Here is a 25,591-nt window from a genome sequence, read left to right on the forward strand (position 1 = left end):
CATACAATAATCCTACATGGCTCTGAATAGTTCTTCGTTCAAATTTTGTCATCGTGTTGGGACTGAGGTGTTGTTTGGGTATTAGATTATCTATAGGAAGGACTTATTCATATGCCATTCTGAAACATTTTTCATAATTCAGATTAAAATTCAGCCCCAGATAGAGGCTGCCTTTGCTCTTCAGCACAGTGCTAAGAAATTACTACATGAGGTCGGTGGTCAAGTAATAGTCATTCTTTTCTCTAGGAACAATGTTGTAATTGAGTATTACCTCAATAAACAGACTTCTACTAATATGTTTCAGAGTACTTCTGGAGTACTTAGTAGTAGATCTTTAGTATGCTAGAAGCCTTATTAATATGAACAGTGATATTACTGTCTATTTTATCTTTCTGCCTTGAGGGTTTTTTCAAACTATATTTTAAATTGAAGTCTAGTTAATTTGCAATGCTAGCTTCAGGTGTACTGCAGAGTTTTATAGATATATATATAAAGTTTATATATATCATATATATTTATATATTATATATCATATCATATAGATTTATATATGATATATATAAAACCGCAGTACACCAGAGGCTAACAGTACGTATATACATGTATATTTACAACTGAATATATATTAATATAGGTATATATCCTTGTTGAGATTCTTTTCCATCATAGGTTATGGCAGGATATTAAGTATTGTTCCCTGTGCTCTTCAGCAGGTCGTGTTGTTTATCTATTTTATATACAGTAGTGTGCGTATGTTCATCTCTACGTCCTACCTTATCTCTTCCCGCCCCCTCCTTCCCCTTGGTAACGTAAGTTTGGTTTCTGTCTGTGAGTCTACTTCTGTTTTGTGGGTAAGTTCATTTGTATCATTTTTTTTAATTCCACATGTAAATGATGTCACGTGATGTTTGTCTTTGACTGACTTCACTTAATATGTTGATAGATTGTTCTTTTCTCTCAACTTCCACTGCCTACATCCAGATCTCATTATTTTATTCTGAAACTTCTGTAGTAGTCCAGGGCCCCCTTCCCACTCCCTAAACTTATATGTAAAATACCTTTTTATCACCTCACTGTCTCCACAAGAGCCATCAGTGACTCTCCTTGCCCAAATCTGGACTGTCAAGGTCCTTGGTGTTCCTGGTTCAGACTCTAGAACCGGGAGCCTCTTCTCCCACACAGGGCATCCTTCAGAGCAGTCCTCTGGGCGTGGGTCCTACGGGCACAGCCCTCGCATCCTGAGCACCCCCGGCCGTCTGTTCTCCTCTGCACATCCCTCCCACCTGGCCTCCTCCATTCCACCTCCTCCACCACCCTCCAGAGTCCTCCTCAGTTTCAGGTCCTTCATGAAGCCGTCTCCAACTCTCCCCACCCTTATTCTCCACATCCTCTGAGCTTATTGCCCTTGACAAGATCTTTAAATATCTGAGCCTTAATTTCCTTGTCTGAGAAGCAAGAATCCTACAGTTCTCCAGCATTTTAGGGTTAGAAGGCACTTTCATCCAGGGCTGTCTGTGGTTGAAGAGAAGAGTCTTTAATAGGTGAGTGTGATTATTGTTGTTGTAACAGGTCAAAGCAACTTCTCTTGACCCTTACTTATTCTCTCATTATATTACACGCAATTTTTCCCTCTTAACCGTAAACGACTTGAGAGAAGAAGCCATCTGTTTTTTTCTATAGCAATATGGATGATATTGAGTAGCAATAAGCACTCAAAATACTTTGTTAGTCATTAAATAGAAGAGTAAAGTTTGCTAATAATCTTTTAATTCAGGCTTAAATCAGCAGTAGTTTTCCATCATGAGAGTGGAATGTCAAATTCAGTCTTTTGTAGAAATGAGAGATGTTATGCTGAGGCGTGAACCCATCAAAACTTTGAGGCTTCAAATTGACATGAACTGAGAATTCTGTTCGGAGAAGGCAATGGCAAGCCACTCCAGTACTCTTGCCTAGAAAATCGCATGGACACAAGAGCCTGGTGGGCTGCAGTCTATGGGGTCGCTATGAGTCAGACATGACTGAGCGATTTCACTTTCACTTTTCACTTTCACACATTGGAGAAGGAAATGGCAACCCACTCCAGTGTTCTTGCCTGGAGAACCCCAGAGACGGCGGAGCCTGGTCGGCTGCTGTCTATGGGGTCGCACAGAGTCGGACATGACTGAAGTGACTTAGCAGCAGCAGCAGCAGCAGCAGCAGCAGAGAATTCTGTTAAGTGCTGTCGAAACATGAGGTTAGAATAAGTTACATATCCATTTGTGTGTTTAAAGTAGCTTGCTAGTCCCTGGAGTTGGGCATGCATGCATGCATTATTTCCAAATAAAAATCTATTGTTTTCATAGCATACCAGTTAATTAGAAAAACTTTTGATTTCAACTTATATTTCTTAACAAGAACAAAAGAAAAAAGACTTCAAAAAAGGCAGAAAAGGAAAGAAAGAGAAAAATGGATAATAGTGAGCTTTAAGAAAAAAATTGAAGTGTCACTATCTGCCACTAGTAATGGCTACAATTCATTGTACATTGTGAGTTTTATTATCGTATAATACTTTTGTTGAAATATCATTTATTTTATGAGAAAATACGTGGGAAAGGTGTATCTTTTATAGCTGTTATGAGTGTCACCAGACAGGGTTCAATTCCACAAACTTAGATATATTTTATTTCTATACTCCAAATCATGAATTTCTACAACTTCTAAAAACCGGTGCCAGACCTAAGTTCCCGTGAAGTGCAATCTTCTTAATTTAACTAACCTTTCTGGTATTTTATTTTAATCACTTGACCTATTCTTGAACTAAAAGCAATTATATGAATCCCATTTAGGTTTTCCTGTTGTTAACAGTTGCATGGTTACGAGGCCTCCAGTACATTTTATTAAGTTTATCCTTTTAAGATACCCTCCGTTCAATATCATTTTGACAATCTCTTTTTTAAATTTTACTCCCATTTATACTAATTGAATTAAACCAAAGATTTGTTTCTAAGTTTTTGCCCTCCTTGCACCTGTACATAGATTAATGAAAAGTCGAAGTGTTAGTTGCTCAGTCATGTCCGACTCTTTGTGACCCCATGGACTGTAGCCAGCCAGGCTTCTCTGTCTGTGGGATTCTCCAGGTAAGAAAACTGGAGTGTATAACTATTCCATTCTCCAGGGGAACTTCCCAACCCAGGCATCGAACCCAGGTCTGCTGCATTGCAGGTGGATTCTTTACTGTCTGAGCCACCAGAGAAGCCCCACATAGATTAATACACATTTTGAGGCCAGAAGATTATCACAAAGCAGTAGAACCATACACATCATAATCATCTTGATACTTTTAGGAACCTGATGACGTCAAAATAAACACTGTCAAGGTCAAGGAGAAGAGAATGAGTTGAGCTTTCTCTGTTTGGCCTATCATAGTCCAGCTTCTGACTGTGATGAGCATTTTAGTCTCAGAGCCCAGAATCCAAATTTTCTTGGCACTCACCAGTATCATCACTCCTTAAATATCTTGCTTCTTTGCTTCACTGTAGTTTCACATCAATTCCTTCAATCTGAAACAACTATTAACTATTTTCATATATATATATATGTACACATACATATTTAGAGTTTTGAAATTAGGGATCATCTTATTCCAACTTCCTCATTTTAGAAATGAGACATCTGAGACCTAAGAAGGGTCAGTGCATTGCCCAGATTTCACTGTTTAATCACTGGAAAGTCTTAAATCAGAGCCCAGGCCTCCCAATCTGAATCAGTGGTATTGTTTCTGCTACACCCCACTTAGTTCTATTTAGAGTAGCTGTCAATATCCTCCCTCTGCCTATAGGTAGCCCATCAACTAAACAGATACGTATGACCTTTGTGTCCTCTTGAAATGCTGGTCAGTCTTTCCAGTTGGCTCAATCTCAGCAACTCTTAAGGGCTCCTCATACCCTCCACCAGCTAACAAAACATTTCTCTAGCCCCGTCTTTTAAACGTTACTGAGATGCGTTTATCAAATCATGAGCTGACTTGGGTTGTTTCTACTCTTCGGTTATTATGAATAGTGCCCCGCTTAATATTTGTGTACAAACCTTCGAGTGACCAGTCTTTTCAGTTCTCTTGGATATATACCTAGGAGTAAAGTTGCTGAGTCATACGGTAATTTATCTATGTTTAACCATCTTCCAAAGTGGCTGCACCAGTTTACAGTCTCATGAGTTAATGTGAGGGAATTTGCATCACTCCACATCCTTCTTTATTTCTGAACAATAAAAAAAAGTTTATTTACAAAATAAAAAAAGTTTATTTACAAGACTGGAATTGTCTGATTCAAACTTTTTAGAGAAAAACATGATGAAATTCTTTTCTTTATAAAGACAGTATAGCCAAGATGGCTTTAAATTCCAGGTTTTTGCAAGAAAGTGAAATATATCTATTAAAATCTTTTGACTCAATAGAGAGTTAAAAACCTATCAAGTCTAGAAAAACTTTTCTTTCTTTTTTTTATAATTTACTGAAATATGTATCAATTTCCCTCACTTCTAGTTCCAGGTGCTGTTCTTACTGAATCCATCCAAGGAAGTACCTTTGAAGAGAAGATATTTCTTCAATGGCGAGAACCAATTCAAACCTATGGTGTTATCACTCTATATGAGGTAAGATATACCCTTGTTAGTAATTTAATTTTTTAGTATAACTTGTATGATTGCTCACCTATCTAGTAGTTAAAAATACATAGTGGCATCATGCCTTTTAAGAAGTTGAATGCTTTCACTAATTATAATGGCTATGGAATAGAAGCAAAAAGAATTAAAGATGAGTTTTCAACTTACGTATAATTTCAGGATGTATACTCACAATGATTTAGATGGGTCCAGATTACTTGTTATTGTATGTGAAGCCACAACATGACATAGTTTAAAAATCACCTTTATTTTTTTTTTTTGCTTTTTTTTGCCACTTTATTTTTTTAATTGAAGGATAATTGCTTTACAGAATTTTGTGGTTTTCTGTCAAACATCAACAGATATATACATAATATATAAAATGTATAATCATCCATAGGTACACCCATGTCTACTCTTCCCAAACCTCCCTCCCTATCCCACCCTTCTAGATTGTCACAGGATCCCTGTTTGAGTTCCCTGAGTCATATAGCAAATTCCCATTGGGTATCCATTTTACATAGGGTAATGTAAGTTTCCATGTTATTCCTCCATATATCTCACCCTCTTCCTCCTCCCCTCCCTAAAAATCACCTTTATTAGAAACAATGTGTTCTGTAGTACATATTAGTTTGGGCTTCCCAAGTGACACTAGTTGTGAAGAACTGACTGCCACTGCAGGAGATTTAAGAGATGCGGGTTTGATCACTGGGTCAGGAAGATTCCCCTAAAGGAGGAAATGGCAGCCCACTCCAGTATTCTTGCCTGGAGAAATCCCATGGACAGAGGAACCTGGCAGGCTACAGTCAATAGGGTCGCAAAGAGTAAGACATGACTGAAGCGACTTAGCAGCCATGCTCAGTATATACATTATTTAGGAGGCAACCACAGCATCCTGTCCTTACCAGCTCTAAACTCCTTTACTCCTGAATTATAGAAGAACCCTGATGATCCAATTAGCAGAGTCACTAGACATTGTCTTGGGTTAGCAACAGAATAATGTCTCTTGGTTTCTTAGCATTCGCAGAACACCTATAGAATTTTTTGACGTAGTTTTGTCTTTTTGTCTATTGATAGAGAGCAGAGCAGAACCTGATGACTTGTTCAGGGGAAAAATAACAGCCCTAGTGGGGTGGCAGTCATCATCACATCTGTATGAGCGTGATTTCACTCTGCCTATTGTCATAGAAACAAGCAGGTGCATTTTTTTCAAGCTAGCACTTATATGAATGCAAATTCAACAAAATTATATGTTGTTAGGTTTCTGAAATTTGCAGCCTTTCTTCCCACAGGACCTTTACCTGAATACCTTTCAGAGCTACTGACAAAGCTGGGAAAGATTTGCTGTCAGACAGTCATCACTGGTGACCTGTCTCCCTGACCCAACTAGCCTCACAGCTATGCTTCCTTGTACCTTTGGAAAATTGGTATTGAAATGCAAAAAAAAAAAAAAACTGTTGTTCATTGAAAGCTAAACAAAGTAAGAGGAAAGGAAAAAAGTTGATTTTCGTGTGGAATGATTGACACTTTCCTCGGCTGCTTCATGGAAAAAGAATCGAGTGTTATGAAAATTCATGCCTCTGCCTCTGTAGAGTTGTTTTTTACAATCAAGTCAAACAGGTTCTTTTTTAATTCAGTGATCAGAATCTTTTGGTTAATGCTTTTGGCCCCATGACCATTTTTTAGTTCTGCCTTCTAGATTCTTACCTTAGGATAACAAAATATTTTACTAAAAAATACACAACCTTTGAAATCAGTGTTAAGTTCCAAGAAATCAGTCCACTTGTCCTGAAAGCCACATGTTGATATCTAGGCAGACAGAAAATAAAGACAAGATTCTTTTTTCCTGATCCCATGGAGCATAATCTTTGTATAAGAAGTAGCTTTTATGTAAAAACAATAGGAATCATAATTCAGAAGCAGAACCCATTAATCCCTCTGACTTCAGCAGCAAGGATGCCCCAGTTGACACTGATCTAAATGCTGCTACAAAAGGGCTGTGTGAATGTGTCACGAAGTGAAGTGAAAGGCGCTCAGTCGCGTCCGACTCTTTGCGACCCCGTGGACTACACAGTCCATGGGATTCTCCAGGCCAGAACACTGGAGTGAGTAGCCTTTCCCTTCTTCAGGGGATCTTCCCAACCCAGGGATCGAACCCAGGTCTCCTGCACTGCAGGTAGATTCTTTACCAGCTGAGCCACAAGGGAAGCCCACTGTGTCATAAATCAGGTCGTAAAACTCAAATACAGGTAAGAAGAGGGCTTCCCAGGTGGCACAGTTGGTAAATAATCCGCTAGCAATTCATAAGACACAAGAGATGCAGGTTGATCCCTGGGTCAGAAAGATCCCTTGGAGGAGAGCATGGCTATCCACTCCAGTATTATTACCTGGGAAATTCCATGGACAGAGGAGCCTGGCAGGCTCTAGGCCATGGGGTTGCAAAGAGTTGGACACGACTGAGCAACTGAGCATCAAATGCAAACACCGCATATCGAGACTGGTTAAGGAAGTTTATCAGTTAATAAGGGCTTCCCTGATAGGCTCAGTTTGCAATCTGCCTGCAATGCAGGAGACCCCGGTTTGATTCCTGGGTTGGGAAGATTCCTGGAGAAAGGGATAGGCTACCCACCCCAGTATTCTTGGGCTTCCCTTGTGACTCAGCTGGTAAAGAATCTGCCTGCAGTACAGGAAACGTGGGTTCGATCCCTGGGTTGGGAAGATCCCCTGGAGAAGGGAAAGGCTACCCACTCCAGTATTCTGGCGTGGAAAATTCCATGGACTATACAGTTCATGGGGTCGCAAAGAGTCAGACATGACTGAGCGACTTTCACTTTTCCCCAATGCACAGGAATACATGTCCCAGTATTTTCATTGTCCCCACTAACTTTATATGGCTCTTGATTGCTTAGTGAGTAAACCCCAGGCTATTAGTCATCAGAGTAACACATCAACAAGTGTTAAAAAAAAAAAAGAAACCACTTAGTATGTGTCAGATGTTGGAAGAGGACAGACCATATAAGATCCCTCCCTCCTCTATTAGAAGTAAGCAGTCCTGTCGGCGACTAAGTATAGAAAAGAATGAAATGAGGACCGCGTGTTGCTTCCATGCAGCAGTGCGTGCAAGACTGTCAGGCACGTAGTAAAGAACAGTCTGGACTCGTCAGCTGACTGGGGACGTAGACAGACGGAGCACTGAAAATCCCTCAAAAGCCCCAGGCTGGAGAGCTGGGCTCAGTGAGTCAGTGTCCCCTCAAAGGAAGAAGGTGTTAGTTGCTCAGTCATTTCCGACTCTGTGGCCGCATGGACTGCAGCCTCTGTCCCTGGGATTCTCCAGGCAAGAATACTGGAGTGGGTTGCCATTTCCTTCTCCACGGGATCTTCCCAACCCAGGGATTGAACTCAGGACTCCCGCAATGCAGGCAGATTCTTTACTGTCCAAGCCACCAGGGAAGCCCAATGCAACAGATCAAAGGGTGGAGAGAAGGAGAATTGAGGGGCCTGTTTGGCATTAGTGTTCCAGGCCTCCTGTGGTACCATCCCGGTTGATATTCATTACTGCTTCTGCCATGATTTCAACTGGAATAGAAGGAGCGGTGATATAGAATTTTCTTTTCCCCGTGAACCTTCTGATCCGTCGCACCTGCTTCTGCTGATACCTTCTTTCCTCCTAACATCTCCTCCTCGTTCTCCTTCTAAGGCACTTCTGCTAATCTTTCCTACATTTCAGTCAAATTTTGTACTTTTCCCTGAAGTATCCTAGATTCTTGTGTCCCCTGGAATCAGATTGAATTGTTGCTTCCTCTGATTGCTTGCACATGCATTGAAGGACCTAGTTGAGGCTGGCCAGGTGCCCTTCAGATGTACCACTCAGGAGAGGTGCTTACTGACCGTCATCAGCTCCTCAAAGGCTGTGGAGTTCTAGAGTCAAGTTCACTCTGTTTCCAAGAAATCTTTTTATCCCTGGAATTCAGACTCACAGGGCTCTGGATGAAGTTTTTTTTGGGGGGGGGGGGCAGTCCATGCACTTTCCGACATTTTGTGTCCACTTGGAAACAATAGAGTTGCTCTTTAGGGATTTCTTAGATGAGGGAGAGGGTTCTCTTATTTTTAAGAGGAGTTTATACATGCATTGTGGTGGCTCACTGATAAAGGATCCACCTGCCAGTGTGGGAGACACAGGTTGATCCCTGGGTCAGGAAGATCCCCTGGAGGAGAGCATGGCAACCCACTCCAGTATTCTTGACTGGGCCATGGACAGAGGAGCCTGGCCGGTTACAGTCCATGGGGTTGCAAAGAATTGGACACAACTTAGCCACTAGACAACAAAAATATGTTCATTGTTATGGGTCCAGGAGAGAGCACTTGTGCTTTTAAATAAATTACTGAGGGGTGTTACCAAGAGAGCGTTAAGAAACCCAGTCTAGCTGATCCTGCAAGGTCATGGCGAGAGGTGAGCCCAATCCCTCAGCCGTGGTAAAACAGCAACTGCTCTGATGAAGCCTTTGCTGTTTGCTTTGCCGTTGGCACCAGCGGAGCTGACATCCTCCTCGCTGCACTGTGAGCGTGTCTGTGAGCTCACACCTGCTCTCCCCAGGAGTTGTCAGGAGAACACACACTGAGGGCCAAATATTTACCTATCACAGTGGGATCAAAAAGAATAAGGTATCACTTCAGAAAAAAGAGAGACAGTTATATGGAAAGTTCGAATTCTTTTGTCGTGTTTATCCCGATTTCAGACCACAAAGAGTTCTTAGAGCACTCCACAAGTTACTGCCGGATGGATGGTGGGGACACGGTCACAACTGCCAGGGTTTAGCAGACCCAGAGATCCTCAGGGTGGGCTTGGGAAGGATTTATGAATATGTTGAATGCGGGCTCCAGCTCAAGACAGGGATGGACACCTCTTTGTTTCCAGTCTTGAACTCCCAGGAGTCTCTGAAATCATTCCCTTCTTGTTGTTCAGTCATTAAGTCATGTCAGGCTCTTTGTGACCCCCACGGACTGTAGCCCACCAGATTCCTGTGTCCGTGAGATTCTCCAGGCAAGAATACTGGAGTGGTAGTCATTTCCTACTCCAGGGGATCTTCTCAACCCAGGGATCAAACCCTCACCTCCTGCATTGCAGGTGGATTCTTTACCACTGAGCCACCAGGGAGGCCGGCATGTTCCAATTATGTTGTGTCATAACTTCTGGGTTGCATCTCTCCTTAACCCACCAGATCGCTCCCTTCCCCCAGCCAGTCACCATGTGAGACCCCAGCCCAGAGCACCGTGCTTGGCACCCAAGAGACATGCATTGGAGATGTTGGGAATGAGTGAAGTAATGGACTTGCGGGGAGTGGGGGAATGGTTATGTTGTGACAGCTTAGATCTGCTTTCTCTGGGGCTCTCAGGGTGGGAGTCAATGTAAGCAGCTAGGTACACAGAGGTGGCATTGAAGTCACTGGACAGGAGCACCAGTGGACTCACTCTTACTCCTGGCTCCGAGGAACCTTGAGAAGGAAACCAGCGAGAGGGTTAACAGCAGATCTGCTGCCAGACTCTGATGGTGTCGTGCACGGCAGTGATTAATACATACAGCAAACATTTTCTTGCCATTGCTTAGTTGATTCAATCTAAATATTCTCTCAGAGAGGTCTCCTTAATTATAATGACATGGTATAAATATAAGAAGAAAGAATGCCAGTTATCACTTGGTATAATAACAGTGTTAGTGTTCATGCACATAAATTATAAGTAACTTTAACCTATTCGAAAGCAAAAAAGTGCTCAGTTTTGCAATTTAAAACTTTTGAATATGCTGCATTTAAAAATTATGTCATTACAACCAGGAGAAGTTAGTAATCACCCCTAAAATGCACGTTCTTGAGGAGTTGATGAACTACTTAGAGTGAAATTCTTTCAAGCATCATTTGAAAGGGCAGAATTTAAAGACACCTATGTTATATTTATTTTCACACAATCCAGACTCATCCAGGGTGCTTTGAACACTGTTATGTGATAAACATCATGAAAACTTCCAGAAATGCACTGAGTCCAAAATGGCAGCTCCTAGTCATTTGGGCATTTTAACTTTAAGTTTTAGTTAATTCAAATAAAATGACTCACAGACATAGAAAATGAACTTATGATTCCCCAAGAGGGAAGAGGAAGAAGGGATAAATTAGGAGTTTGGGATAAACAGAGTGTAGGCTTCCCGGATGGCTCAGTGGTAAAGAATCCACCTGCCAATGCAGGAGACGTGGGTTCGATCCTTGAGTCAGGAAGATCCCCTGGAGAAGGAAATAGCAACCCACTCCAGTATTCTTGCCTGGGAAATCCCATGGACAGAGGAGCCTGGTGGGCTACAGTCCATGGGCTTGCAGAGTCAGACACGACTGAGCGCATGTCCACCTTGTTGTTTAGTTGCTAAGTTGTCTACATCAACTATACTTCATTTTTTAAAAGGATTTTTTTCAAGTAGTAATAAAATGAAATAAAATGTTCAGCTTGTCAGTCTCACCAGCCATGTTCCCTGTGCTCCATGGCCACTTGTGGTTAGGGGCCACCACTCTGAATACTGCAGAATAGAACCTTCCCATCCTGACTGTCCTATTGGACAGCTCTGCTCTAAAAAAAAAAAAAATGAATGGGACATATCACAAACACCACAGTCATAACATCAGGAGCTGCTGACGAGCATCCAGGATTTATTTTTGGAGCAGATATCTTTGCCCACATATGAAGTAGAATGCTTAAAATTGCCCTTGTTCCCAGTAGACAATAACCCTCTTAAGTGCAAATCCAGACTCTGGCCCCTGGATGAGAGATGAGGCCGTCCCTTTGTCGGGTCTTATCTGTTTGAGTTGGTTGTCTATTTTGTTATTTTGTTTTAAGCCATCTGTAATGTAGTTTTCCAACATGATATTTTGAAAGCAAACAACTTCAAGGTATTAGCTTAAACCTGAGTTCATTCTTTATGTTCTAATCTACTGGCTTTCTGTTCCTCTGTCTATAAAAGTAATAACTCGTAACAGTTTTGGCCGAGTTCCTATGCCCGTTCACTGGGTCCAGGATTCGAAGGGTCCAAGGGAACAGGAGAGCTTATCATCAAGCATCTGACAGTGCATGCATCAGGAGGGTTTATTGGATAAAGACGCCATCTTGGTCCATCTGCCCACTTGATCACATTCTTATTCTCTTACAGATCACCTACAAAGCAGTCAGTTCCTTTGACCCAGAAATAGATCTATCCAATCAAAGTGGAAGAGTCTCAAAACTGGGAAATGAAACCCACTTCCTGTTTTTCGGACTGTATCCAGGAACCACATACTCTTTCACCATCCGAGCCAGCACAGCTAAGGGCTTTGGACCCCCGGCAACAAATCAGTTCACCACCAAAATATCAGGTACCATACATTCATGAGCTTTGTCTTTTATCAGAAGTACCCTTTGGGTACTTTCTCATTCCCGTTGTCAAGTGTGCAAAGCTCACCCAAACGTACACATAAATTCGTATTTGGGAATGTATGAAAATCAGACTCATGAAATTCAGTGAAATGCTACAAATATTTACCAGTCAGGAGCTTCAGATCGTCATCCTGGTCGGGAAGTACGCACTGATTCAAGAGTGTATATTGGAGAACTTCAATGTGAGCAGAAGATCCTGTTCTGAGGACCCTCTGCCCTCCTCCGTCCCAAGTTCCCAGAGCAGCCAGGTTGGGAAAATGTCTATAAGGAGATCTCTCATGATGAAATGCTCAGCGGAAAGGCAGCTTTACGTGGAGCCCCTTCCTGAAGGCTCAGCCTTCCCTGGACCTTCACCATTAGTGGTTTCACAACCAGAAAAGACAGGTGACTACGGGCAGTGGGGAGCAGGGGAGCCAGGCACGTATATTCGCCAGCTCTTTTCTTGTAGAGACTCTTCATGCCACCCAACAAAAGATGTAACTTGCAAAATATTTCTGGGCACGTGCGACTGTGCAGAAAATGTCTTTGAGCTTCAGACTAGAGGAAATGGAGTTCCCATCTGGTATGGGAAATGCAGCAGCCATAAGCACAGTTCCAGGAACATTTTTCTCTTCCATTTTCCCCCTTTGGATTCAAGTGCAGAAGCATTTGAGTTTGGGCTGTGACTGGTTGGGGGTTAGAAGAGCAGGGTGGGAGTGAGGGAGGTACTTCTCATCAGTCAAGGTTAGCCAAGTGATAGCCTGATTTTCATGCCTGTTGCCCCTCATCTCTAGTTTTGTGAAAGGTTTTACGTTTTCCTTTAGAACTGAAGGGAGAAAGATAAACTCAAGTACTGTAAGCATTCTATTAGGTTTTGAGAGAGGAGGGAGGTTTGGAATTTTGATTTTAAGCAGGTATAGCTTAAGGAATAACTTTGCATTGTGTAATAGTTAGTTTATGAGTACAAATTTAACTTGAAGTTTAATAGGCACTTGACAGCTGATAGAAAGTTTTAGCTCATAAAAGCAATGTAGAGAATTGTAAAAGAGGAAGACTACTTGGGAGGTTGGGAAAATGACATTAAGTGGTACAGATGGGTGAGTAGAAAGACCATTGGGCGTGGCATCAGAAAATTTGAATCCTAGCTATTATTTTCCCAAGTACTTCTTCTCTAACCTTGATCAAGTGAATTTACACTGGATGTAAATCAAGATGGCATCAATCTGGTGTATGAATTTATCACGGAGATTCAAAGAGGTCATGTGTGCCAATGTACATAGCTTCTCATCCCCCTTTTGGGGGTAACTTCTCCCCATGGAAATCCTATTTCCAAGGTTATTATCTTTAAGAGGCTACTCTTTTAGAAACTGATTCATTTTTCCCATTTGTGTTAGATAAAAGTTCTGCTTAGCGTGAGTCTGACCACTCTTAGCTCATCAAGTTCTGCAGCTCTGTCCCAAAGCAAAGCCAGTTAACATCTTAGTTATGCTGGAAAGGTTCATTAGCAGTAAATATTTGATTTTTATAGTTCAAAAAAAATTTTTACAGTTTATGGACCCCCACATTTTCTACTTTCATGGACCTCTGAGAACTACTCTCTTTACAAAATGTGATTTCTGTGTCATGAATTAGAGTTCATTTTTAGTAGAATTTGAGCTAATTTTAGTCCTAAGAAAATCCAATAAATGGACCTGAGCTGTAATCCATGTCTTTTACATAAAAGCTTTTTATATGTAAGAGGTTTTAGAAACTGTATTTGCAAAAAATGATCTTTAATGTTCGCATCAGGTCCATAGACCTGAGGGTATTAAAAAGGCCATGTGCCCATACCCCCAGCATCATAGCCTTCATGAAATGATATCTCATGTCCATAGTGATCACAAAATTATTCAAGAGCTCTGTTATCTTGTCATAATTAGACTTAATCTAGAAAACAAAGAATTCCCAGAAATGGCCTTGGAAATAAGATCTGTGCTGCAAAGAGACTGAACATTTGTAGAATTATATTTGCCCCACTCTCTTTTATCCTTTTAAGTTCCCATAATAACCTTTACAGGATAATTTCTCCTGTTTTAAAAGATGAGTAACCTGAAGCTTCAGAGATAATAATGGTCCCTGAGCTTTCATGCTGGTCAAAACAAAATGCAGCAGAAAGTCAAACCCAAGCCCTTCTTACTTCAACTCAGTATCTTTCTCTCAGTCATACTTTCCAGAAGAGCCCACAAGTGGTCATTAAGTCCAGCAAGGCGCTCTGACTCCTAAGGACCTCTTCAAATCTCCAGATGAACCTTTGTGACACTAGAAACCTTGCCTTAGGTGGGAGAACTGAGATGATCAGTTTTATGATCTTAGCAATTATTTCTTGAATTTGCATTTAATTTTTTGAGAAAAACATATGTACATAAAAACACACAAATTAAACTTATTTTACAATTTGCAATATATTTACAATGACATGCATGAATGTATGGGTTTAATGGCTACATCCATCAAGGGAGAACCCAAATCAATAAACAGAGTATTACTAACACCTCCTCAGTCCCCTCAGGCCCCCTCCTAGGTTAAAGTCAAGACCAAAGTCAACACATGCTGGTTGTAACAGTTGTCCCTTGTGTTAGGGGTTGGGCAGATACATAAAGGCTGTTCATGGCAATTTATTAACAGACTAAGTGTACTGTGTTCTTAGTGCTCATTGTAAATGAAAGTAGGAAGAAAAGGCAAACCAGAAATCACGGGTCTCCCATCTCCTGCATCTTCCCCAGCACCCTCCATGCCAGCTTACGAACTGGAGACGCCTTTGAACCAGACAGACAACACAGTGACGGTCCTGCTGAAGCCTGCACACAGTCGAGGCGCACCTGTCAGGTATGGAGCCGAGCAGGGGTCGTTTGAGGTGAAAACCCAAATCAGATGGGTTCGCTTCTCCCATGTGCCTTCTAGGGATTTGCCACAGACCTCAGTCAGCATGTAAAACCATGTCCTTATGAGTTCTAATTAAAAGAAAGGACTGAGGGGAAAGAAGGGTCTTTGATGTGAGTGATTAAGTGTTGTGTAAGGAGTTTGATTCTGCTGCACGTGGTTGTTCTTTGAAGTTAAGGAGCAAAAACCCCAGTCTGTTCAGAGGTGGCTTTAGTTACCCATGGGCAGATGGTATCAGTGTCCTGAACTGTATTCCTTAATAGACACTGTGAGTTATTTTTGTCTATTTGTTTCATTTACATGGAGTTTTAAATCTTTAATCTTTAGTAACCCTACTAATTTCTCCATTGAATGTGTACTATATAACTATACTTTTTTAAAGAAACAGGTGATTGGAAAGACAATTGTGAAGTCTTTATTTGAACAGATTCAGGTTTATTACCACCATGTAGACCCCATTTCTCATCACATGATGATTTATATAGCCAAGAAATTACAAATTATAACTTTTACAGTGAATGAATAAAATAAATGTATTCATCTTAAGAAGAAGCAAAGGAATGCCTGAATAACTCTTGAATATGAACTTGTCATCATAAGCTCAATAATTTATACAAATGAAATTTCTAGTCATTTCAGAAGTATTCAGATATTTTGTGCTATCAGAATCGCTTCCCTTCAAAATAATCTATTCCTTTGAATAGCATTCTCCAAGGAAACATTTACATTCACAAATAAGGCTGTGTGGGGTTCATTCCCTGTGCCTTTTGTAGAGTTTTATTTCATTAACCTTCTGAAACCTGGCCGTCTTTGATCACGTTTTCTCTACAGTATCAAAGAGTGAGTCGCTGAACTTCCTTCTGCCTGATAAGATATATAAGCTTCAGTTCACAGGCTCAAGATGGAAAACAGACAAGCATTAGTTGATAGGGAGATCAAATTAGGGTAGAAACAGACATTTTTATTTGAAAACCCTACAAAATGGCAGGAGACAATTTTTAATTTACTCAGCTTTCTTAATGTAGTAGCCCCTGTAAGGGATTTTGGATGTCCATTCATAGGTGCGGTGAGTGAGAATGCTCTGAAAGATGTAAAAGCTCTCTTGCAGGTGTAAGAATTATTTCTGCAAGAAAAGCGATGCCACTGACGCTACCCAGGCCCTTTGGGTTGATATGTGTGGCACTGAAGGGTTGCACAAACTGAATGACCCGGACACACCCTCATTAGCTGTCTGTCCAAGACCCAAGCGTACCTGTAACCGCAGGTCAGACTTCGTTCACTCCAGAACGCTGAATTATTATTAAAGGAAAATTCACGCTCCAGCCGTGGCCTTGAGAACATTGTTTTTCTCTGACCAATTTAAGAGCTGCCCAGACTCAGCAATAACAGGCCATGAGGACAGGAGTCAGGGCTGTGTCGAAAGGCCTCATGATGACATGAGGGGGCGGAGGTCATTTACTTTCAGAGCCTCCAAACTGAAGGAGGCTGAAATCCTAACCATTTCTCCCACATTCTGGTCTATTCTTACAGAAACTCCTTCACACTTTTCCGGTTCTTGTTGCTTCTTTCCTTCTGACCTTTTCAGCTGGATTGTCACCTGGATCTTTGTGTAGGTCTTTCCAAGTCTTAAGTTTTCCAGTAACATTTCTTTGGGCAATCCATGTCAGTCCTCTCCCCAGTACTCCTTTTCTTGTCTTTCAAAATTGTCAATTGTGTCCCAAATGACTATTCATGTTTTCTACCATCTACTTTGCTAAGACATGATTTTGTTCTTTTCCTTTACATCTTGGGCTTCCCTGTGGCTCTGGGGGGCTACAGTCCATGGGGTCACAAAGAGTCAGACATGATTGAACTACTAACATTTTCACATTTGTTTTTAGAGACACTGGAGCCTTACTAGTTAGTTGGAGACGCCCTCGGGCTTTTTATTTCTATGTCTGTAAAAATACAAATCAGATGCTGATCAGGGTGTCCAAAATGCAGGTGCCCCATCATTTCATCAGGCCCAGCTCTAACTCTGAGAAGATTTCAGTTTATCTTGTCATATACTCTTTCACAGCTGTCATACAGTCTGATTTTCTAAGTTCAGCACTGTTTCGCGTTTATGAAACATCATCTTGTTACTGGCTAACCATTCCTGGAACTGGCCGGGGGATCACCTTGCATTCTACCTCTATTATGCCTGCTTTCACAATGTTAGCAACTTGAGATGAACAAATTTACTATTTATATCCATCATGGAAATCTATAATTCTGGAATCGAGATCAATTCTTGTGGCAAACTCTTACGTATCATTATAAAGAAATCCACTACAGATGTTACCATTACTGGAAGGATGCTTGTCTTAAATGGGAAAATTTTATTGGCACAAGTTTGAGAAAGGAAATTATCTCAGACTCACCTGTCAAAAAGATTTTTTTGCAGAAAATTGAATATTCTCTTCAAGGGATTCACTATTATAGTGCAGCATAATGGGACTGATTATCTATTGAGTAGATGGAAGCCCAATATATCTAGAAAGACTAGTTTGGAAAAAAAATTGTCCATAATACTCTCAATCTAAATGGGTTATATGAAAATTTTCAATTTCATTTAATGTTTAGAGAAATAAGAACTCTGATTAGGGAATCAGAGGGACCTAAAATATAAAGCCATAATGTAGATTGAAACATTTGAACACATCTGGAAATTTGCAAAATGCACATGTAATCAAACTGCAATACAAGAAAGCTTTTCCCAAATGGCAAGATAAATACGAGAGGAGGAAATGGAAGTGAACATCTGTTAGCGTTCCTGGATTTTGCGCAGTATTATGTGTTCAAAAGTACTGTCATTGTGTGATTGCAAAGAACCCATTCTTTCGATTGATTTGATTTTTCTTTAATGCATATTCATTGGTGTTGAAAATTTAGTCATACTTCACTGAGGCACTTCACTAAGTGAGGTGGTTGTATATTGATTCCACTGCAGACACTCAACTTGCTTAATGCAGATTCTTGAAATTGCACTACACTCTCAGTGTAAGTGATTGTTGTCTTTTTATTGATCAACACACCAGCTCTGTCACATAAAATTATTTAAACCCCAAGATGGCCAGGAAGAACACAGAGTCCATCATTCCGGCCGGTAAACAGGCACCCAGGACAGAATTTTAATGTCTGTTCATGGATTCAATTTTTTTTTCTTTAATAAGACAAGGAAAAGCTTCATTTTCTTTTACTCATTTAGAATCACTTCCATTCTCTCTCTTCTCCTCTCCACTGTTTATTACATGCAGACACAGCCCAATAGAGAAAACCCTTATAATCTGGCAGTAAAAGAGCAACTCTAAATAAATGAGTTGTACACAAAGTGTTGTGCTTTTCTCACACTGACAAAAGTTCTGTCTGTGATTTTACTCCCGTGATGTATGTGTTTGTATTATAATCTGCTCTGTGCAGTAACCCTCATTAATGATGTTTTATACCTTCTAATGGGCTGTAGCTTGAGACTCAATCACGTTGTTGTAATTCAAATGACTCTCATTTTTGTTCTTTAGGCATTGTTGCTTTAATTTGTTCATAAATGTTTTGGAGCTCTGTGTCTTCTTAATTAAAACTCAGAGCTTGAATATGTTAACTAATTAAATATTTTGATATTCATTTCAGTGAAATGTTCAAAGATTACCAAATCATTCTTTGATTCATTCATTCAGGAGAAACTATTGAGCGGGGAAAACATCTATTACAGTTGTGAGTCTGCAGGGAGAAAGGGAAGGAGGGCAGAAATCACATCAGCAACCAGGACATTAACACTGAGGCTGAACCGTGTGAATGTAATTTTAATTCACGGCAGCAACTTTGTTCTTCTAATAAGGAGAAAGCCCCAATTTTTTTGTTGTTGTCGTTGAAATATAGTTGATTTACGATGTTGTGCTTAATTTCTGCTGCACAGCAAAGTGACTGTTAGACATATGTATGTATAACTTTTTCAGATTCTTTTCCACTATGGTTTATCATAGGATATTGAATATAGTTTCCTGTGCTACAGAGTAGGACCTTGTGTATTCATTCCATATATAATACTTTGCATCTGCTAATCCCAACCTCCCAGTCCATCCCTCCCCCACCCCCTACCCCCCTGGCAACCACGGGTCTGTTCTCTATGTCTGTGAGCCTGTTTCTGTTTCATAGATAAGCTCATTTGTGTCATACTTTAGGTTCCGCATGTAAGTGATATCACATCGTATTTGTCTTTTTCTTTCTGACTCGCCTCGCTTAGTGTAATCTCTAGGTCCATCCGTGTTGCTGCAAATGGCATTGTTTCATTCTTTTCATAGCCGAGTACTCCTTCCTCTTTACCCACTCACCTGTCGATGGACGTTTGGGTTGTCTCCATGTCTTCAGCCCTGATTACTTTAATGCTGTGCATTGGTGGTCATCTGGTTGTCCTCTCAGTTGAATCCTTCCGCAACAGATAGGTTTAAAAAGCAATCTCTGAATAGTTTCTGTGGCTGAGAATGGGGGCCAAGATCTTAAAGCAAGTAGGAACTTCGTTGCATTAAGGATAAAGAGCAAAGGGCATAAGGAATTGAAGGCATATTTTGCCTTACTTTTTCAGTGTGTGTTCTAGTTAATTAAGATTTCAAATGAGATAGGAAATATTTCTTGCTAGTCAAAGGCAAGCATAAATGCTTTATTCATCCAGACCACTTCTGATTTAAAAATGAAAAACTTGCATCATGTAATAGGTGCAGTTTCATATAGAAGTCAAGAATTTGTTTATTTTTGCATAACATGTCCAGACTTCTGTTAGACTGGTTTTGCCTTGTATTTGTCATCATGCTGCTGCTACTGCTAAGTCGCTTCAGTCGTGTCCGAGTCTGTGCGACCCCATAGACGGCAGCCGACCAGGTTCCGCCGTCCCTGGGATTCTCCAGGCAAGAATACTGGAGTGAGTTACCGTTTCCTTCTCCATGGGATCTTCCCAACCCAGGGATCGAACCCGGGTCTCCCGCATTGGAGGCAGACGCACTAACCTCTGAGCCATCATGGTAGACTGCAAACCTGTGCTGTTTTCATTTACTCCTGTCCTTTTTGCTCATGCTGTTTTGCCTTACATAGTAAAGTAGGAAACATGTACTGATATTTAAAGCTTGTTGTTAACTTCTGATGTTTATATTTTACTCATATTACTCATCAAGGGCTTCCCAGATGGCACTAGTGGTATTAAAAAAAAAAAAAAAACCACCTGCCAGTGCAGGAGACATTAGAGACATGGGTTCCATCCCTATATGAGGAAGATCCCCTGAAGGAGGGCATGACAACCAACTCCAGATCCCATGGACACAGGAGCCTTGCGGGCAACAGTCCACAGAATTGCGAAGAGTCAGACATGACTGAGCATGCATACACTCATCAAATATTCTTTTGTAATAAATTAGGTAAAAAATTTTAAATGCATTAAAGGATGCTATTTTTCTCATTATAGAGCTCTTCTCCTCTGAAAAATCCACCCTTAGTCTTAAAAGAAGGTGAACAAATTTTCATTCCATCGAGAATAAAGAGGCAGTAGAGCAATTGTATTTAAAGAAAATGTGTTCCATTTCTCAACCGTGTTCCATTTGCTCTTGGCGCTATATGGGAAATGAGTTTTATTCTCCTTGTGGGCCTGAACTCACGTCTCCAGCTGGGTGTAACACGGCAGTTTCTGTTAAAGGGACTCAGTGTGAGAGCACCAGTGAGGCTGTGACACCTGCCAACTCGGATGGGATGGTGCAACTCACCTTGTCATAAAAGGAAAGAAAGACGCCATTATTACTAACAGAAAGTATGAGATAATCACACACTTGGTTCTAAGAAGTTGCCTATCTTAGGAGTTGCAGTTGTTGGCATATGACTGACTGTGTTTTCGAAGTTTGATGTTAGGAAGTATGGACCAGATCTTTCTTAATTTTTTTTAAAGCAGCAGCAATCTGTGTGATGTTCTCCCATTTCTAAGTCCCAGGAAAGACCTTATCGCTCTGGTGTCACCACCTTCTTGGACGCCTTGTTCTCTTCCCCTTTACACAAGAAGCCTTTGAGCATTTCAGCATTCTAGGCTTCTTGTAAAGATTAAATGAGGTAATATTTTTCAAAACTCTTCAGCACTTCGCACACACTTAATGCTATGTAAGTGCTTTTTCTTGCGCTGGTACTCTTCACACTATAGCAGTAAGTGGTTCACGTTGTTTCTTTTCAGAAGACCAGCCATGGACTTCTCAGTTTTCCTTTGTCTTATTCTCTTCAAAACTGTTATCCCAAAAATCTGATTTGACATGAAAAGTAAGAATTCCATAACTGTCTCTATCAATAAATTCTAAGTAGAATTCCTAGGAATTCTGATCTCTCTACTGCATTTGACAGTTTGATTGCCTCTGGCTACCTATTTATTTCTGCCTTTTTGAGTTTTGCGGAATTGGTGCTATAAATAGGTAATGAACTGTCCCTCAAATGTACAACAACTCTTTAAAAAGGTTAGGGGTTTCCCTGCTGAACCCTGAGTCATTAGTTAATTACCGTCTTTATCAGCTCTACCGAATAAACTTAACCGTAAAACAGAAGGAATCCTATTTTCTGATTTGTTGTTTAGTTGCTCAGTTGTGGCCGACTCATTGCCATCTTGTTGTTGTTCAGTCTCTAAGTCATGTCCAACTCTTTGGGACCCTGTGGACTGTAGCCCGCCAGGCTCCTCTGTCCATGGGATTCTCCAGGCAAGAATACTGGAGTGGGTTGCCATTTCCTTCTCCAGGGATCTTCCTGACCCGGGGATTGAACCCTCATCTCCTGCATTGGCAGGCAGACTCTTTACCGCTGAGACACCTGAGAAGCCCACAGAATGACTCTAAAAGTCAAGTTCACCATATGCCAAACCAACAAAGAGTCAATGAGACGATTAACTTGCTTGGCCCAATGGAATCTGATGTTCTGTGTACCCTCAAAGAATCTGCTTGTCCTTTCACTCTCTCAAAAGAAAGGTATTTGCGATTCACCGGGATAGTCTGATCTGGAGATGAGAAGGGTGATTCACTGGGCTGGTCTGATCTGGAGATGAGAAGGGTGTTACGCTTACAGAGGGTTGGCGTGGCCGGATGGGAGGAGAGGAAGGGAGATGGGGCTGGATCAGGTGGCCTCATGCTCCACACCGGGGGGTGAAGATGCAACTGCTAGGCTGTGAGCAGCCATCCAGGGATTTACATAAGGAAAATGTGTAGGAACGATCAGCCAGAGCCTGGAGGGCAGGTTTGCTGGGCAGGGTGAAGGGCAGATGTGATAGATGAAGTGCACCTGGGACCCTCAACCCTGCCCGGGGTCCTGTCATCTACCCAGTCAAGATACTGCTAACCCTTAGAGCCGGGCTCTTGTAAATGCCAAATGCTAATTCTCGTTAGGAACAGGACTTTGGGGAACCAAAAACATTTCTTTTTTCGGGAGAAAAAAATGAGAGAGAATGTATCGCTTAATCAGACTGATTGGTGACATTAACAGTTTAAAGTATTATTGAAGTGAATAAAAACTAGCTCAGCCATGACTCTAATAATTTACTGGGAATTGCTTATCGTTTGCAAATATTTTTTAGACCTCAATTTCTGTAAGCAGCAAACAGGCGGCATGATTAATCCCTCTTACTCAGAAGTACCTTCTGTATCATTCTGTTTTTGCTTCTGTCTACATTCCCTTTGCTGTATCACCCTGATGCCTTTGCCCTGAGCCTGTGCTTAGCACTTTGGGGACGATTACTGAATATTATACATGTTGGGGTGTGTTTCAATGCCTGTGAATGGATGAGGGGCAGTGTCTTGCTTACTGAAAACCAGAGCGCAGAAGGAATGAATGCTCCAGGACACTAAGCGGATGCGTGTGGCTAACTCTTGACGGGGGGGCAGGGAAGACTCAAGTTTTTGATCACACTATTTCTCTCTCTTTTTTTTTTTCATTCCTATGCCCAGAGGAACCCGTGCTTGTCTCTGCAAAGATAAATGTCTGAGCTTAGAACTACAGATTACATGAAGGCTCTTGAGCATTGTTTGTAGTGGAAGTCATATAAGTGACCACCTCCCTGGAGGTGAGGTCAGTAGCACTTTGCACCCCCTTTCCACACTAACCAGGACCCCAGAAGCCCCCCATTGGGGGAGGGAGGCAGACATACAAGTTCAAGTCACTGTCCACTGACGATAGAGAAAGTTACTTGCTGTTTCTTTCCCCTCATCTATCTGGACCACAAGTCAATCTTACAGACAAATCATTTAGAACTCAGTTGTAAACCCAGAGACCCAGAGGTTGCAAAGGCCTTGACTTGAACAACTTACCGCCTGACTGACGAACCTCAGCACTGATCTGCCGCGAGCTCTCAGCATTGCTGATCTTCCTAATCACAATTATTGATTCCACAGAGTTGAAGGGATGGGTTTCCAGATATGTTCCCAGCTAAGACGGGATCTTGGACATTTTGACAAAGACTAACTGATCTCACTACAGATGCCTTGCTTTCATTTTTTCAAGTGTTACAATCACATAAGGGCTTCCGAGAGAGCTCAGTTGGTAAAGAATCTGCCTGCAATGCAGGAGACCCTGGTTCGATTCCTGGGTTGGAAAGGTCCCCTGGAGAAGGGGTAGGCTACCCACTCCAGTATTGTTGGGCTTCTCTGGTGGCTTAGATGGTAAAGAATCCACCTACTGTCTAACCATCCTAGCACTGTGACTTGAACATAAAGATGCTTCGTAGATATTTGGTAAACAAATAAATGAGTAATTGACCAATGTTGGTGCTCAAATTTCTTACAACACTTGGCACTGTTACAAAAGGCAAGATTTTCACCAGACTAATAACCTCAGAGAGCTCTTACCACTTCTCACTGAGCAGGACATATACCGACACTGGACAGGAAACGCTATAAGGAAACGCAGAGAAATGAAAAAATGGGACACAGAGAGAGAAGGAGACCTGGATTCAATCCCAGGGTGGGGAAGAGCCCCAGACACCACACTCCAGTATTCTTACCTTGGAAATCCCATGGACAGAGGGGCCTGAAGGACTACAGTCCATAAGATGCAAAGATTTCATGACTGAAGCAACTAAGCACACACACACACACACACAATCTCATAAATACATGAGAAAAGACTACAGGTTCGAAGAGGATGATAAAGTCAATCTCCAGACAGACAGTAAAAATCAGTCCAGGGAGCTGCTGAGAGCTTTGGGCTTTGGGAGCCCAGGGTCCACTTGAAGAGGACCTGACCGCTCTCCCCAGGTGTCAGCACCTTGTGATCCTTTGGGTGGGGGGTGGGGGGCATAGCCATATAATAAGAACAGGTTTTGTCATTGTCCTCAGCAAAGAACATTTGCTCAACCAGCACTTCTAAATATGCACAGTGTAATTGTTTATGATGAGAACAGCAAAGCACAGGAACATGCTGATGTGCCTTCTATTTCGCCAAAAACTGTTTTATTAAGTCTGTTATTACATTATGCTTGTGATGGTTACCTGTACTTGGTTTTCAGCTTCTTCATTTAAGTAGCACTTCATTCTTCAATCTGGTAGATATAGAATGATTAGGGAGCATTGTTCATTTTTTCCATATCGTCATATCCCTTTGGAGTTGTTCTCTGTGTCCCAATTTTTCATTTCTCTGTGTTTCCTTATAGTGTTTCCTGTCCTGTGTCGGTATATGTCCTGCTCAGTGAGAAGTGGTAAGAGCTCTCTGAGATTAATAGTCTGGTGAAAATCTTGCCCTTTGTAACAGTGCCAAGTGTTGTAAGAAATTTGAGCACCAACATTGCCAATTATTCATTCATTTGTTTACCAAACATCTATGAAGCATCTTTATCTTCAAGTCACGGTGCTAGGATGGTGAGCAAGCTGTATAAAGAGTTACTGAGGGCATGTGACCGAAGAGGAAACCCAACAAGGAAATCACGATGTGCTATTTAAGCTGAAACTCAAAGGAGTTGCAGGAAATGACCAGTCAGGACTGGAAGACCTCTGTAGGTTCACTGAAGAGAAGAGTGGTCCATAGAACGGCCTAGGATCAGAGAAAGTAAAGAGGTGTAGACAGTGGCCATCCCAGAAAATACAATTAAAACTGCATACGCAGTAAATGAAGTTTGACCGGCACTCAAGAGTATTAATTAGATTTATGAATTTAATGTTGGAAGTGAGCCCTTTTCCTGGGCTAATCATTATGTAAAATGTATGTAAATGTAATAGGAAATCCAAAAGGGTCGCAAAATGATTTTCATAATTTAGTTTCTGAATATCCTTCAGTACCTCAAACCTAATTAACTGTGCAATAGATGTTTATTGAATTGAACCTCATCTTTTCCTTGTGAGCAGAAGTCATTATCACGGACGCCTTTATAGATGAGAAACTGAAGGTCTCAAACCTCCTTTTAACTCATTGAACACATAAGGAAGAAAGTGATTTTATATTTATATTCTCATCACTAAATAAAAGTTAAATACTATACTCTTCCTTAGAGTGCAGAAGCATAAAAAAATACCCTGCTTTTACCCTTGGATCAATCGTATTGTTATTAATAAGATTATATTCAGAAGGAGTACTTCAAAGAAGTCATTGTTAAAAA

The 25,591-nt window shown here is 41.2% G+C and overlaps 1 protein-coding gene across 5 annotated transcripts in view; it reads left to right on the plus strand.

Annotated features, from left to right (window-relative positions):
- Positions 1 to 25,591, plus strand: part of PTPRM (protein tyrosine phosphatase receptor type M) — a 671,212-nt gene that overhangs the window by 388,676 nt on the left and 256,945 nt on the right. For all 5 annotated transcript variants that reach the window (XM_055417180.2, XM_055417182.2, XM_055417181.2 and 2 more), the window contains 3 exons: positions 4,520 to 4,629; positions 11,825 to 12,026; positions 14,829 to 14,931. In XM_055417180.2, the coding sequence (XP_055273155.1) occupies positions 4,520 to 4,629; positions 11,825 to 12,026; positions 14,829 to 14,931 (415 nt within the window). The remainder of the gene's footprint in view (positions 1 to 4,519; positions 4,630 to 11,824; positions 12,027 to 14,828; positions 14,932 to 25,591) is intronic.

Source organism: Moschus berezovskii, chromosome 28 (genome assembly GCF_049115385.1).
Source record: "Moschus berezovskii isolate FMDL1 chromosome 28, NW_MosBer_1.0, whole genome shotgun sequence".
Taxonomy (NCBI): Eukaryota; Metazoa; Chordata; class Mammalia; order Artiodactyla; family Moschidae; genus Moschus; species Moschus berezovskii.